The sequence below is a fragment of the Anoplopoma fimbria genome, chromosome 11 (assembly GCF_027596085.1).
Source record: "Anoplopoma fimbria isolate UVic2021 breed Golden Eagle Sablefish chromosome 11, Afim_UVic_2022, whole genome shotgun sequence".
Lineage (NCBI taxonomy): Eukaryota > Metazoa > Chordata > Actinopteri > Perciformes > Anoplopomatidae > Anoplopoma > Anoplopoma fimbria.
The window spans coordinates 12385177-12397399 of NC_072459.1; the positions used below are offsets into that span (position 1 = coordinate 12385177).

General features: G+C 41.0%; 1 protein-coding gene across 1 annotated transcript; it reads right to left on the reverse strand.

The window, feature by feature from the left end:
* Positions 1-994: 994 nt before the first annotated feature.
* Positions 995-11976, reverse strand: hs3st3b1a (heparan sulfate (glucosamine) 3-O-sulfotransferase 3B1a). Its single transcript, XM_054607064.1, has 2 exons — positions 11149-11976; positions 995-2199 (listed from the first exon to the last, which is right to left on the reverse strand). Exons 1-2 carry the CDS (start codon positions 11640-11642, stop codon positions 1581-1583), a joined length of 1113 nt encoding a protein of 370 aa, XP_054463039.1. The 5' UTR covers positions 11643-11976; the 3' UTR covers positions 995-1580.
* Between the last annotated feature and the right edge of the window lie 247 nt (positions 11977-12223).

Below are 12223 nucleotides of genomic sequence, written 5' to 3' on the forward strand. Positions count from 1 at the left end.
TGAGAAACCTGACACTTTGTTATGTGTTTCTGGGGGTCATAGCAACAAAAACCCACTTATTGGTGGCAGCGGGGAGGCTGGGACAGCGTAAAGTATAACGCCCCTGTGCTAATCAGCCAGTTGTCAGTGAATTACACACAGCAGTACACCTTTGCCTGCAGGGATCAAAAAATCTATAGAGGTAAGGTGGTGGCAGTGCATTAATGAGTGACAGTTCAGCATTTTAAGAAAGTAAAACAATGAAATAAACCAAATGTAATATAATTTCGGTGATATTTTAGTACAATACTAGAATATAGAAAAGTCAAAGATAAGCGTTAATGATTTTGGTAAAACATATTTATTTCTTACTTCATAGAAATTACATGACCGCACCTTTTAATCAACTTCTCAGCTAAACCTGCTTCAATTCCATGTCTGTAAAGAAATGCATTAAGCAAAATAGTGCCTTGACAACAACAGGGTTGTAGCAAATCATTATGGAATAAAGTCTGTTCAAATGCTGACAAATGTATGTCTATAAAGGTCGACTAAAACTCAACCATACATGAAATTAAAGTGAGGAATTTCGGCCCAAAGGTAGGTTTATTCTAATGCTCCTCAGCTATTACTGAAATTAAACAACAAAGATGCTTATTTCAATTGGTGTAACATTGCTAAGGGCAGCATTAACACATCTAGCATCACCTGTGGTAAAAAAAAAAAGCGGTACAAGATGATTCATGAGAGCTATTTCAGAGCAGATCAATGACTGTGATTAAGACATATGAATCATTTTCTTTTTGGAAAGAGCAATAAATGATAGGCATTATGAAGCCTGTGCATCAGTTGTTTTGGATAAAAACATCCCAAAAGTATCGTGACATGGCCCTCTATTGGATTCTAATCAACATTCCTTGGTAGAAATAATATAAATAGTGGTTAAGTCAAACATTGCAGTGGAAACATCTCTTATTATATTAATTTGAAGTTGGCTCAAGGGTCAACCATAAACTTATTACCATTAATGGATCCATGTTTTATTGCGGTGCTCAAGAGATCAAGGCAGTGCCATCACTCAGGTCTAATTGACATGATGAGGAGCTATTACTGTATTGATTCACCTGGCAAGTGGCACTGGATCAGCTGAGGCCTGTATCGACCTGACTAAGTGGGTCCACAGACCTCTGAGGGTCAGGCAAATGTTAACGGGATATTAACATTTGTTTGTAAAGTTAGATCTCGTTCAGCTAAAGGTGAAGCAAAAGAAGCATTTGGAAAAGTAAAAGACAGAGAAGTGGTTATCCACGCAAAGCCAAAGAAAATGTCCTGATGGAAAACAGGGACCCTGCTCATAATACCCGTAAAAAACATTGTGCTTTTATAAAAATATTCAATTAGAACTAAAAATGGAATATGAAGTGTGTTGTGGATCATGAATGAACCTGGTTAGGCAGCTTAGTGAGTTAATATCATATCAATAAATTATCATAAAATAGACTTCTGAACTTTTTACACATCCACCAAATAATGTACATACACTCTATAACAATATCTCCAGAGTGAAAACACAGACAATGGACCCGCATGAAGTTATCCTTTCAATCCCAGCCAAAGTCATGACCAGTCATCTGGTAGAACTTGCTATTAAAGGGTTTATAAAAGTCCCTTAGCCTCTGCACCACCTCTGGGTCAATATTAGGATGGGTCCTGCCTTTGGTTTTGCCCAGGCAGTGTGGCTTGCTGTTCCACTCAGGTCTCTTAAGGCAAGGGAAGCCCTTTGCTGGGTTAAAGTGGAAATGCTTCTCCGTGACCACCCTCCTTAGCCCAAGAAAGTCCTGGACATGAGCCATCTGACCTGCGGGGTCGCTAATCAGACGCTCTCCGCTAACAAACAGCAGCTGCTCCGTAGGGAAGTACTGCAGCCAGCGCTCGAGGTGCTTAGCATACATGCCAATTTGAACGGCGCTCCATGTGGTGTCAATCAGACCCGCTGACATGTTCTTAAAGGTCAGGCTCTCGAAGGACGGGATGTCCGGCTTCTTGGAGCGAGTCTGGGTGTAGTCTGAGATGGCCCGGGTGACAGGATCCCGGACAACTACAATCAGCTTTATGTCTTTAGACATGGTGTAGATTCTTGCAGGGACCTCCTTGGTGACGTAGTAGCTGGGGGTCTTCTCCATGGTCAACTGGCCCTCCGATGACTTGGGCATCAATTCCCTAAAAAAAGGACAAAAACACACTGATTTACATTTGTGCCACAGGCACTCTATATGGCACAAAAAAACAACTCTATACCATTGCACAGTCTCTTCTTTTAAGATTAAAAACTTCAAAGAGCGCCCATACAGGAAGATGAGATAAACACTGACACAGTAGCTCCATGGTAGAGTTAAAGCACTGTCAGAAAGGAGTAAGTCAATCACCATCAAGAAGACAATCGTAGACATCATGAGCAACATTAACCGAGTGTGTGAGTGTACCCAAGGTGACAGGAGCTGGTAGGTAAAGCAGGAGTCCTATCAATCATCCAAGATTGCGTCTGAACACAATGCACAGTTCATGACATGTTTTAAATACAAACCCTAAAGGAATATGCCCCGCTGCTGCATTTAATCTACCATAAGACCTCAATCCTCTTTCAAACCCCACGATCCTCATATTGAAATATTCCACACCTTCATTACATTATACAAAGGATGGTTTAACTGTGAAAAGGCTGCGTAATGCTTCATGCCAAGACAGATGACTGTGACTGCACCTTTCTTCTCATATTTATTTGTAATTTTGTGTAAAATGTGAAGATTTCGAGAAGCCTTGCATTCCTCAGGAGAAAATGCAAAGCTTGGGAGCTGTCTATTCCCATAACTATATATTCTTTTTCACCCTGGAAGACTCTGGTTGATCATAATATAGCCTGTTAACTGCAGCCCCGACTGGATAATGGCTAAAGTGAGCCAAGGGGGATTAGGACTAAGCCAAACATGCTGGAGCATTAGAGGCTGGTTGGCTGCCTTGTTGGCTTGCTGTGTGGCTGGCTTGTCCCTGAAGAGAAAAGGAGAGAGGGAGAGATATATGTGGCCGAGACGATGAAACTCAATGGTAAGCAGTTAATCCAAGAAGAAATATAAGTGATGGACATAATTGACCCAAACTCAGCTGAGGCTGTGTCAGAGCGGTGTAAAATGGCTGTGTCAGAGCAACATTGTATGGGTGTTTAAGGTCATGTTGCTCAAGCTGCATTTTATATGAAAATGTTTGTTGTCCACAGAGCAATCTAACAACGTAGAATGTAGTAATCCAATTAAACATTAGCACGGTCAAAAGACAAGAATTTTTGGTGTTTCACCAAAATTTGCCATTTCCAAATTCACATCTGGTAGCATTTATTGCAGGGGTATTGCATTTGTATTCAATCTATCCAAGGTGGTTCTGTATTAACCTTTTTATAATACACATAGTTAAATAAAAGTATAAACTCCACACTATCTATGAAGACACTTCCCCACTTGTTATATGTGTAAATATAAGTGGACATGCAGCATTTCTTATGGAGTTAATTGGAGAAACAATATCTTCTTGGGGGCCGATACTTGTGAACACATCATCTCTCCCATATATGTTTTCTACTCTCATATAGTGGCAGAAGACGAGAAACAAGAGATTTAATAGATTTATTTACTGCAACAAGGTAATATTTGGTCCCTGTTGATCTTTATCAGAGTACATTTCATAAAGATTTAACAAATGCCTTGAAAGCAAGAACATTGTGTAGATGTCTCCTTTCATCAGCCCCCCCGACGTACCTCATTATGGTTTAAGTCAGTCAAAAAGTAAATCTTACAGCGTTTGGTAATATGCTCATGCTGTGATTGTGAGCGGTTGATCTAAATCGAACAAACGGGAAAGCAGAGCAGCCATGTCATTAAAGTGATTACAATAATTTCCAACCATCTGTTGGTACACGCACAAGGAGCTTCAATATCCCTCTTCAAACCCAGCAGCTTTCATCTTATACATGTACGTGGTGGAAAAGAGCTTAGCTTGAGTGATTATGGGAAAAGTAGGCATCACATATTCCTTGTTGGTGTCATGAAAAATCACAAGGGATTCTCTTTCTTATGCAATTTCATCACCTAATGTCACTTGCTCTTTCTTTTCTATAGAGGCCTTGAGTCTCAAGCATTTATTCCACTTTTCTCTGTCTTAGTCACCATTGTATGTGGTAGAAAACCCCCACATCTAATCAAGGTAATAGGTGGAAGAGAAACAAACAAATCTATCACAAACCCCACATGTATCGTCTGCATCTCTTGGCATTACACAAGCAGATCGCTGTAGGCCTTCCTTGGGGCCTTAAGGGACACAAAAATGTACTACTGTACCAATGAAACTTTCCACTTAGTCCCCGAGCAAAACAATCTGTGTGAGTAGTACATGTATTATTCATCTTAGCAGAGTTAGAGAAGGGAAGAACATCTCTGACTGAGTGAGGAGTGAGAGAGTTGCCTAAGGGGGCCAGATGTAGCAAGCTTTCACAATTTGTTCTGCTTAATAAACAATGTCGCCTGGAACCAATAGGTTTCAGTGCATCCTCATTTATCAATCAGGCTTCATCATTCAGCTTCAAGGCAGTAAAAAAAAAAAACAGCCCTCTCTCTAGAACTGAGCCACAGCGTGCTGACTTTTGCCACTTCATGAATTGGGCATGTTTCTATTAGACTTCATAAAGTTTAAAGAATGCTGCTTATTCTAAAGTTGTATCATCTAAGTGGGCCATAAAGTCATAAAGCCAGGAGTCTAGGCTTCTACCTATAATTGGTGCACTGAAAATAAATCTATTTTGATGCTTGGGCATACACATAAACATCCTCTGCCCTCTAACCTGTCTTGTTAAACTCGCAGGAAAACTGCAGGGGCTGAGGAGATAACGGAGTGCATCAGACTGTTAAGAGAACGAGATAAAGCAAGAGAGGAAAGAGTAGAAGGTGCAAAGAGAGGATTAGATGGAATCAGGTGCCCTGCTGGAGGATGGAGTCGACCCCCACAACCTGAGAGCCTAAGTCTAAGTTTTAAGTCACCGCCCACTTTAGATGCTACGTCTGCATTTTCCTGCAGAAGTAGCACGAGATAAGTACGGCGGCCCACATTAATCCAGGAGCTGTGTATTGCGTAACTTGCTAGTGTTATGTCTGCTGTGCAGTCAGGTGTGTCCATTAAACGAGCTTCTGGGTAGAGAATGCTGGCTGCCTTGTTTGCATTCACTGCTATCAGGAACTAGGTTCAAAGGTAGGGCTCTACAAAGTCGCTTCGTGAGGCTGCTGGAAGATGCCCAAGCTGATGAGTTCCCAAAAAATGAGAACGATGCAGAAACCTCTGACAAGACTTACACTTTTTGTATCCTACAGTATGACTGACTCTAATTGGCATCTGATATTTCAGCATTTCCCAACACTGTGACAAGGGACTGCCCCATAAAAAATAAAAAATAAACGTGCATTATCTAATGTCATGGTGAGGCCTAATCTCGCACTGCAGGGGTTGAGCTACTGTGGGACTCACTCTCAAAGTCAGGATGAGAGGTGGTGGTATGCAGCCACTTATAATTATCAGACCAATACACTGGGAGATGATTTCCAGACAGAAATTAAAGAGGAAAGCTTCTTAAGCGGAGGTGTTCTGTGGTCATTGCAGTTCATCTTATCATGCGTGTGAAAGTCATTGTCATTGCACGCACGACCATCAGCATTCAGTATCTCGTAAGCATTCCTTAACAGTGATAGTGCAGAGCATGTCTTTTTTCCCATCCTCCATTATTACTGTCAGTATGCAGAACTCAAGGCCACCTGGCAGTCTGAGGGAGACGGGCCCAGTCTGATGAGGAGAGGAGGAGGAGTAGGAGGAAGAGAAACAGTCCTTGAGACATACTGGCTTCCCTCACACAACTGTCAGCTTTACATTAACACATAACTATTCTGACGGTCAGTTGTTTTCAAAACCAATGGGCACTTTTTCTCAGGGTGGTGATGATGGAAAAAACATAAACCAGCAATACTAAGAAAATCACTGGATGCTTTTACAAACTTATTTAATAGTGATCAGAATCGGTTTTGCATGATAAAATCAATATCAGTGGATTTTAGCTTTTGATTTAAACAGTATGTACGGCATCTAATAATGACGTGGATGGGTTAACATTGTAGTTACTTGAAAGACCGGGGCGTCTCATACAGACTCTTAAAGGTGCATTGTGGTTCGGTATCAGATGCCAAAAGGCTTGACAAAGTGCCTGTATTGACGTCTTGGGAACGAGAACGGGCTGGAGTCTATGACCAAATTATCGGAGGGCGAGTTGAAAATTGGGCATGTAGGTAAATCAGTACTCTTTTAACAATCATTACTAGTGACCATTACCTGGATAAGGAGATGAAGACCACGAAGTACAGTGTGAATTCTGAATAGTTTGACAAAGGGACTTCAGCGAGGAGCTGAAAAAGCAACTACTCAATAACTTGATCTAATAAGGGCAACAACACTAATCAATGTAATTGAGTGAGCTTCTCTACAGTTTCTGAGGAAGAAGTTTTGGAGGAGTTCTGGATGAGCAAATTAACAAAAACTGAAAGAAACAGCTATAGCCAAGAAAGATGGGGGGAGCAGGACGATATAACTTATGTGTTTGTGTAACCATATGGTTTGTGGTTGAATATAGCAAGCAAAATTATATGTCAGATATAATACTGCTTTATTCTGATACTAATACAGGCAATAATGTCATGCTAATATTTTAGTAAAGCGATAAAGATTGAAAACATTGGTCAACTGCGATTAGAGTGTCAGAATGAAGCATGTTCACTTTAATAAATGGGCATTGTTCAAAACATCCACAGTTTTGATGGTAGTTTCCATATAATGGGGCAAAGATAACCTAGTCTTTGCACATAATGTAACGTATATACTGGTAATTCCCCATAGACACAAGCTGCCTGAGAGGATCAGCAAAAACAAACAAGACGTCAAAGAAGCAAACCAAAGATGGCTGAGGCTGATTGGTGCTTTCTCAAGTTGCTCTGACGTGCTGTCAGGGAGCCTCTGCAGTGGAAATAAAGATAAAAGCAGGAAACAAAACATTCTCTCTGAACATACTACAAAAGAGAGAGATGAGGAAGTCAACAACTCAAGGGGATATCATGGAGAGAAAATGTTTTGTTTCTGCGTTTCCAAAGTGCTGTAATAAGTGCTGTGGTTTGACAAATTGCCTCAAGCAAAAGCCCAGGGGGTTGTTGCAGCAAATTAAACCTTCAATCTCTAGAATAGGGAGGGGAGGTGCACATTACCAGTATTGACAATCTAGTGGACTTATTCTAGGAACGCAAGCATCATTTTAGTCTATTGTGAGAAACAAATTGATAAGTTTTAGAGTGCAAGGTTTAATGGTTTGAGAAAATATTTAAGGAATGCTTGAAACAACAGCATGTGTGAATTTGCTCTTTGAGGAATCTCATTATCAATGCAGTTTTCCCTTTCTTATCCTGACAGTGTGCTGACACATCAGTTTAAGCTGGGGGATGCACCTATATCGAGAGTTCTCTCGCCTACGCCGATCCCCCTGTGTCCTTCCAAAGGGCTTAAGGTGTTGAGTAAGCATTATTCAACCACTGGACTCAATCAAACCTTCTCTTGGGAAAAAAACGCAACTTTTCCAGACAGAAATCTCTTGAAGTCAACTTTCAGGCCAAAAAGCGTAGTGTTTGGGTCTTTTCTTAGGCAGGTTCCAATGAATGCTCTTTCTGATGAACTCCTGCTGTGCTTCGTCAAAGGGCACTTTCACCCTTCTGAGCACATTTGCATACAAAGTGAAGGCAGTGAAAACATGTTTCACACTAATTGTCTTCTCTTTTATTGTCAGGGTTAATGCAGACCTCAGGGGTTCTCCAGCATCCCCTTTCATTGAGCTCAATAATACTGTTGCGCTTTCTAAAGACTCACTTTAAATTTACTGCCCTCTATCTGCCACTGGACTGCAGTGAGCCTCCCTGGGGCTCTGAGGAGGATTAGGCCGTCTTCACTGACACCCTCAGTGAGTGAGTAAGAAGGCCACTCATTGTTCTATATATGGAGCCTCAAGAGGAGAAAACACAATCTCAGCAATTAAGTCACATCTACAGTATATCACACAGAAGACCTTCATTTGAGCATGCATTCAGCAGATGAGTATTAACCTGCCAAAATAAGACATACGGGAGGAAGTTGGTGCCGTTATTAAAGAAAGGAGGTGCCAAGGACTTGCCTCCTGTGTGAGCGTGCACAATTGTCTGCCTGCCTCTCTGTTTCTGCCGATGGGTGACAACGTGCTGTATTGTGGTTGGTGTCCTGCTGTGCAGGGGGGCCTCTCCGCTATGTGGGGCCTCCAGCAGGATGGACACACCAATCACTGCAGATAAATGGCGTGAGCACAACTCAATGCCACCACAGGAGCTGATAAGCCCACCCAGCGGACTGCTCCACTCCCCAAGTTACTGCACGCCATTAGTCTGGGGGCAATGATGTGAAACATATGGGAAAACAAATCCACACACACACACACCTCCGCCTGGCTTTTTGCTCTTTGCTTATCTTTAAGACCAACTTCTGTGTGGACAGGATGTGGGACTGCATGGAGAACAGGCTTGAATAAGGTGTGCCAAACTGCATGAACCATGTGAAAATGCTCATTTATCAAGTTGACAAAAACTAATTTGACCAACGGCACCATAAGGCCAGGCGAGGGGTTTTCTGAGCTCCACTAAAGGATCATTAAGTGCTGACTCCATGTCATGGTGCTTGGCTGTATGGGGTCAACCTGTGGCGCAGGGCTCTCACTGTGACAACTCATGCCAAGTTGTTTTAATTAGACAGATCACCTCTGTGGGAAAAAAGCATGACACAGCTCCCAAGATGAATCAGTTTTGCACATCCACAAGCTACCACTTTGAAAAGCACGCTGGCATGTCTCAATTATATACAACTGCTTCGTTCACCATAACTTACATGACATTTCATAGCATCATTCTTTAATGATAGCTTCTGCTTCCTTTAAAACAATATTAATTGCTAACATGCACTGTCTACTGCTGAAAACAGCATGATATTTAAATGAATCTTCAAACATGGGACGATTTAAATTTGTTCTTGTTGCTCAGTCTGTAGAGATGGACAAAAGACCACTCTCCACACACTGTTCATCCAAAAATGTCCTAAACCTGTCCGGAAATTCTTGAAGGAGCTTAGGCGAGAAGTCCTTTGAGCAATGCTTCGCTTCCTCTATTGTAGCTTTATGGAGCCAGCTTTGAAACAGTGTCTAGATCCTTTGACAACGACTGGTAATCCCTCGCCTCAGTCAAATGGACACTTGAAACAGCAGCATCTCTTATTATCTCTTATTAACAATGTGGTTGCTCTGATGCAAACCATTCAATGTCAAACAATTTCCAGGAACATTTTGGGGACATTAAAGATCAATAATTTCCAGTAATATGGTGTGTTTGCCATTCATTTCCAGTAAGCGTAACAAGTTGTGTAACTCTGCAGCTGAGTCAATAGTAAAGCACTTTCATATTGAGGTTTTTGAGGCATGCTACAGTTGCCATGACAGAGAATACAATTAAAATGTTACGTTGCACAATGTTGAGGGTGTAAGCAGCCTCAGGTCCTGGATCTCTGCCTTTGACATTGAAGTCTATTTGGATTGAAGATCAAAACAAATTAATGCCGCTGAATCAATACCCTGGATTTTATAATCTTGAATCACTCTCCAGGCTGTTAAGGATGATGACGTGATGTAACTTGCCTACAGAAACCAACTGTTGTTTTTTTATTTCTTTGAACAGGATCCAGAATTCACGTCCAACCTAAGTGGAAGCTCTGTTTACCTATTTCTACCTGGTGCCCCCGTCTTGTCAGAAAAGCACATCATGACTAAATCCAAGGACGAATGTAGAAACATTCCTGGAACTCTGAGGTGATGAAGGTCACGCAAACAAGCAGAAAATCGATAGGGTTTTGTAAATAAACTTAGCTGAGAAGAGTTGCCAGAAATGTTAAGTTTTAGTCTTATTAGAAATGTGGGTGTAGTGTTGTGTTAGAGGTTTTGATTGCACCTGCAGTTGTTAAGGCTGTAAGGTGCTTTAGATGTACCAATGTCCTGGTCCTGCTCTTCATAAAGTATATAAACAGTTTGTGGTATTCTACAAAATGCTATCATCATCCGTTTCAGCTTCATTTCTATCAATAACTGTGATTTTCTCTGAATCCCCTGTTTGTTAAAAATATATTCCATGATATGCTTCACTAATGTTTTATTGTTCAGGCCATCTTATGAAAAAAAAGTATTAAAGTTATCAACAAAACAAACAGAGAACATCTTTAATAAAGAAAGTAGTATAGTTGATTTTAAAGTCGCTTTCAGTTTACCGTCCTCTTATAAATAGACACAAATCTCTATAACGTTACAGCACACATACAACTTCACTTCAAAACTACAATCTATTGGCATTATTTTTATTCGTAATATTTTTTTTTATCAATCAGTGGGATCTTGTTACTTGTATTTGTCAATAAAAATGACATTCTTTAATTGCATTGCACTTAATATTATTTTATTTTCTCACGTTGTTGGTTCTTTTGATCTTGTTTTATCAAATTGCACACCTAAAATCCTTGGAAATTTACTGAAATATGAGTTTATTTATCACATCTGTGTTCTTTTTATTAAGATAATAATATTGTGGGACTTACGGGTCAAGATAATGTTATTTAAGAAAGTAAAAAGTTAAAAAAAAATGTTAAGGGAGCAAAGTATTTATTTAAAATGTGTTTGCCTTGGTGGTCACAGCCTAGTGTAGATATTCCAGCCTACAGTTGTACGATTATTATAAAATTTAAATCATATCGTAAATACAAGTGTCATGAAGGTGGCACGAGGTGATCATAGACTTTTCAGAGAAGGAACAATGATGTGTTTGTTTTATTCTGGAAAACAGTTAGTCTTCCAGAGAGCATCATTCTACATCAGCATCCCCCCGTGCAAGGCAAGACGCGCAGCATCCCACTTTGTGTTGTTGTGTGCTGTGCTCAGTAGACTATCTATTTGTGGATTAATGTTTTAAAAGCAGAGGATCAGTGAGATACCTGTACCACTCCATTCCCTTGTCGTAGTTGCGGTCGAAGAAGTGCGGCTCCGCTCCCACCGCTCGGATGTCTGGATGCAGCCGCAGGAACTCCAGCAGCGCCCGGGTTCCTCCTTTCTTCACCCCGATGATGATCGCCTGGGGCAACTTTTTACTTTCCGACTCATTGAGGAAACCTGACATGGCATTATCATCCAACGCCTTCGCCTCGCCTCTAATTTCATCCCACTCCTCTCCTCTGCTGTCCAAGTCGTTCTCGTTATTCAGTAAGTCCCTGGACGCCCCGAGAGACGACTCCTGGTTGTCAACTTCTGAATCGTTTTCGTGCCTTTTCACCGAGCTGTACGTCAGGTTTGGCATCGTTGAGCAGTAGCCAACACAACAATAAATCATATACACCCAAAGGGACAGCATTATGCAGAACACAAATAGTTTGTTTTTCACGTGGGATGATGGCACAACATGTAGATTGTGTAATATCGGACTATATTCCATAGGGCCGCCGTGGAAAAGTTATATTCCAGTTAACAGGCATTTTGGCAAAGGCGACTCACTCCTCTGCCATGACTGAGATCCTGGAAAACCAGTGCGCAATTTCCCAAAAACACAAAGTATAGCCAACATGGAAACTGATATTGAAAATGCGGCAGTTCACCTTCTGCTTCAACCCCAGTTCTGCTTGGGGAAAAAAAAGATGATGGATGTCTTTATTCTTGATGAAAACAAATAAATAGATGAGAAAAGAGGCAATAGAAATATCGCCAGGTGAGCGATGCGGACGTCAGGGACTGAGTTTGTCTCCCATCACTTGCTCTCTGTGTGTGTGAGCGCTCACACAGCAGCACCAGATTATCAAGGCAGCAGCATCAAGCAAGCAAGAATAGCTCAATCCTTGTTCCGGTAGGGTCTTTCAAAGTAAACCTTGTTAGGATCTGGCGAAGTAGATGTATCTATATATCTTTGGAAATGAATCTAGCCTTTGCAAAATATATCTGTTTGACAATATTTTTACAAAAAATAAATGACATATTTGCTAACACCATTTCACTGTATTTCCGTATATGCCAATAACAATT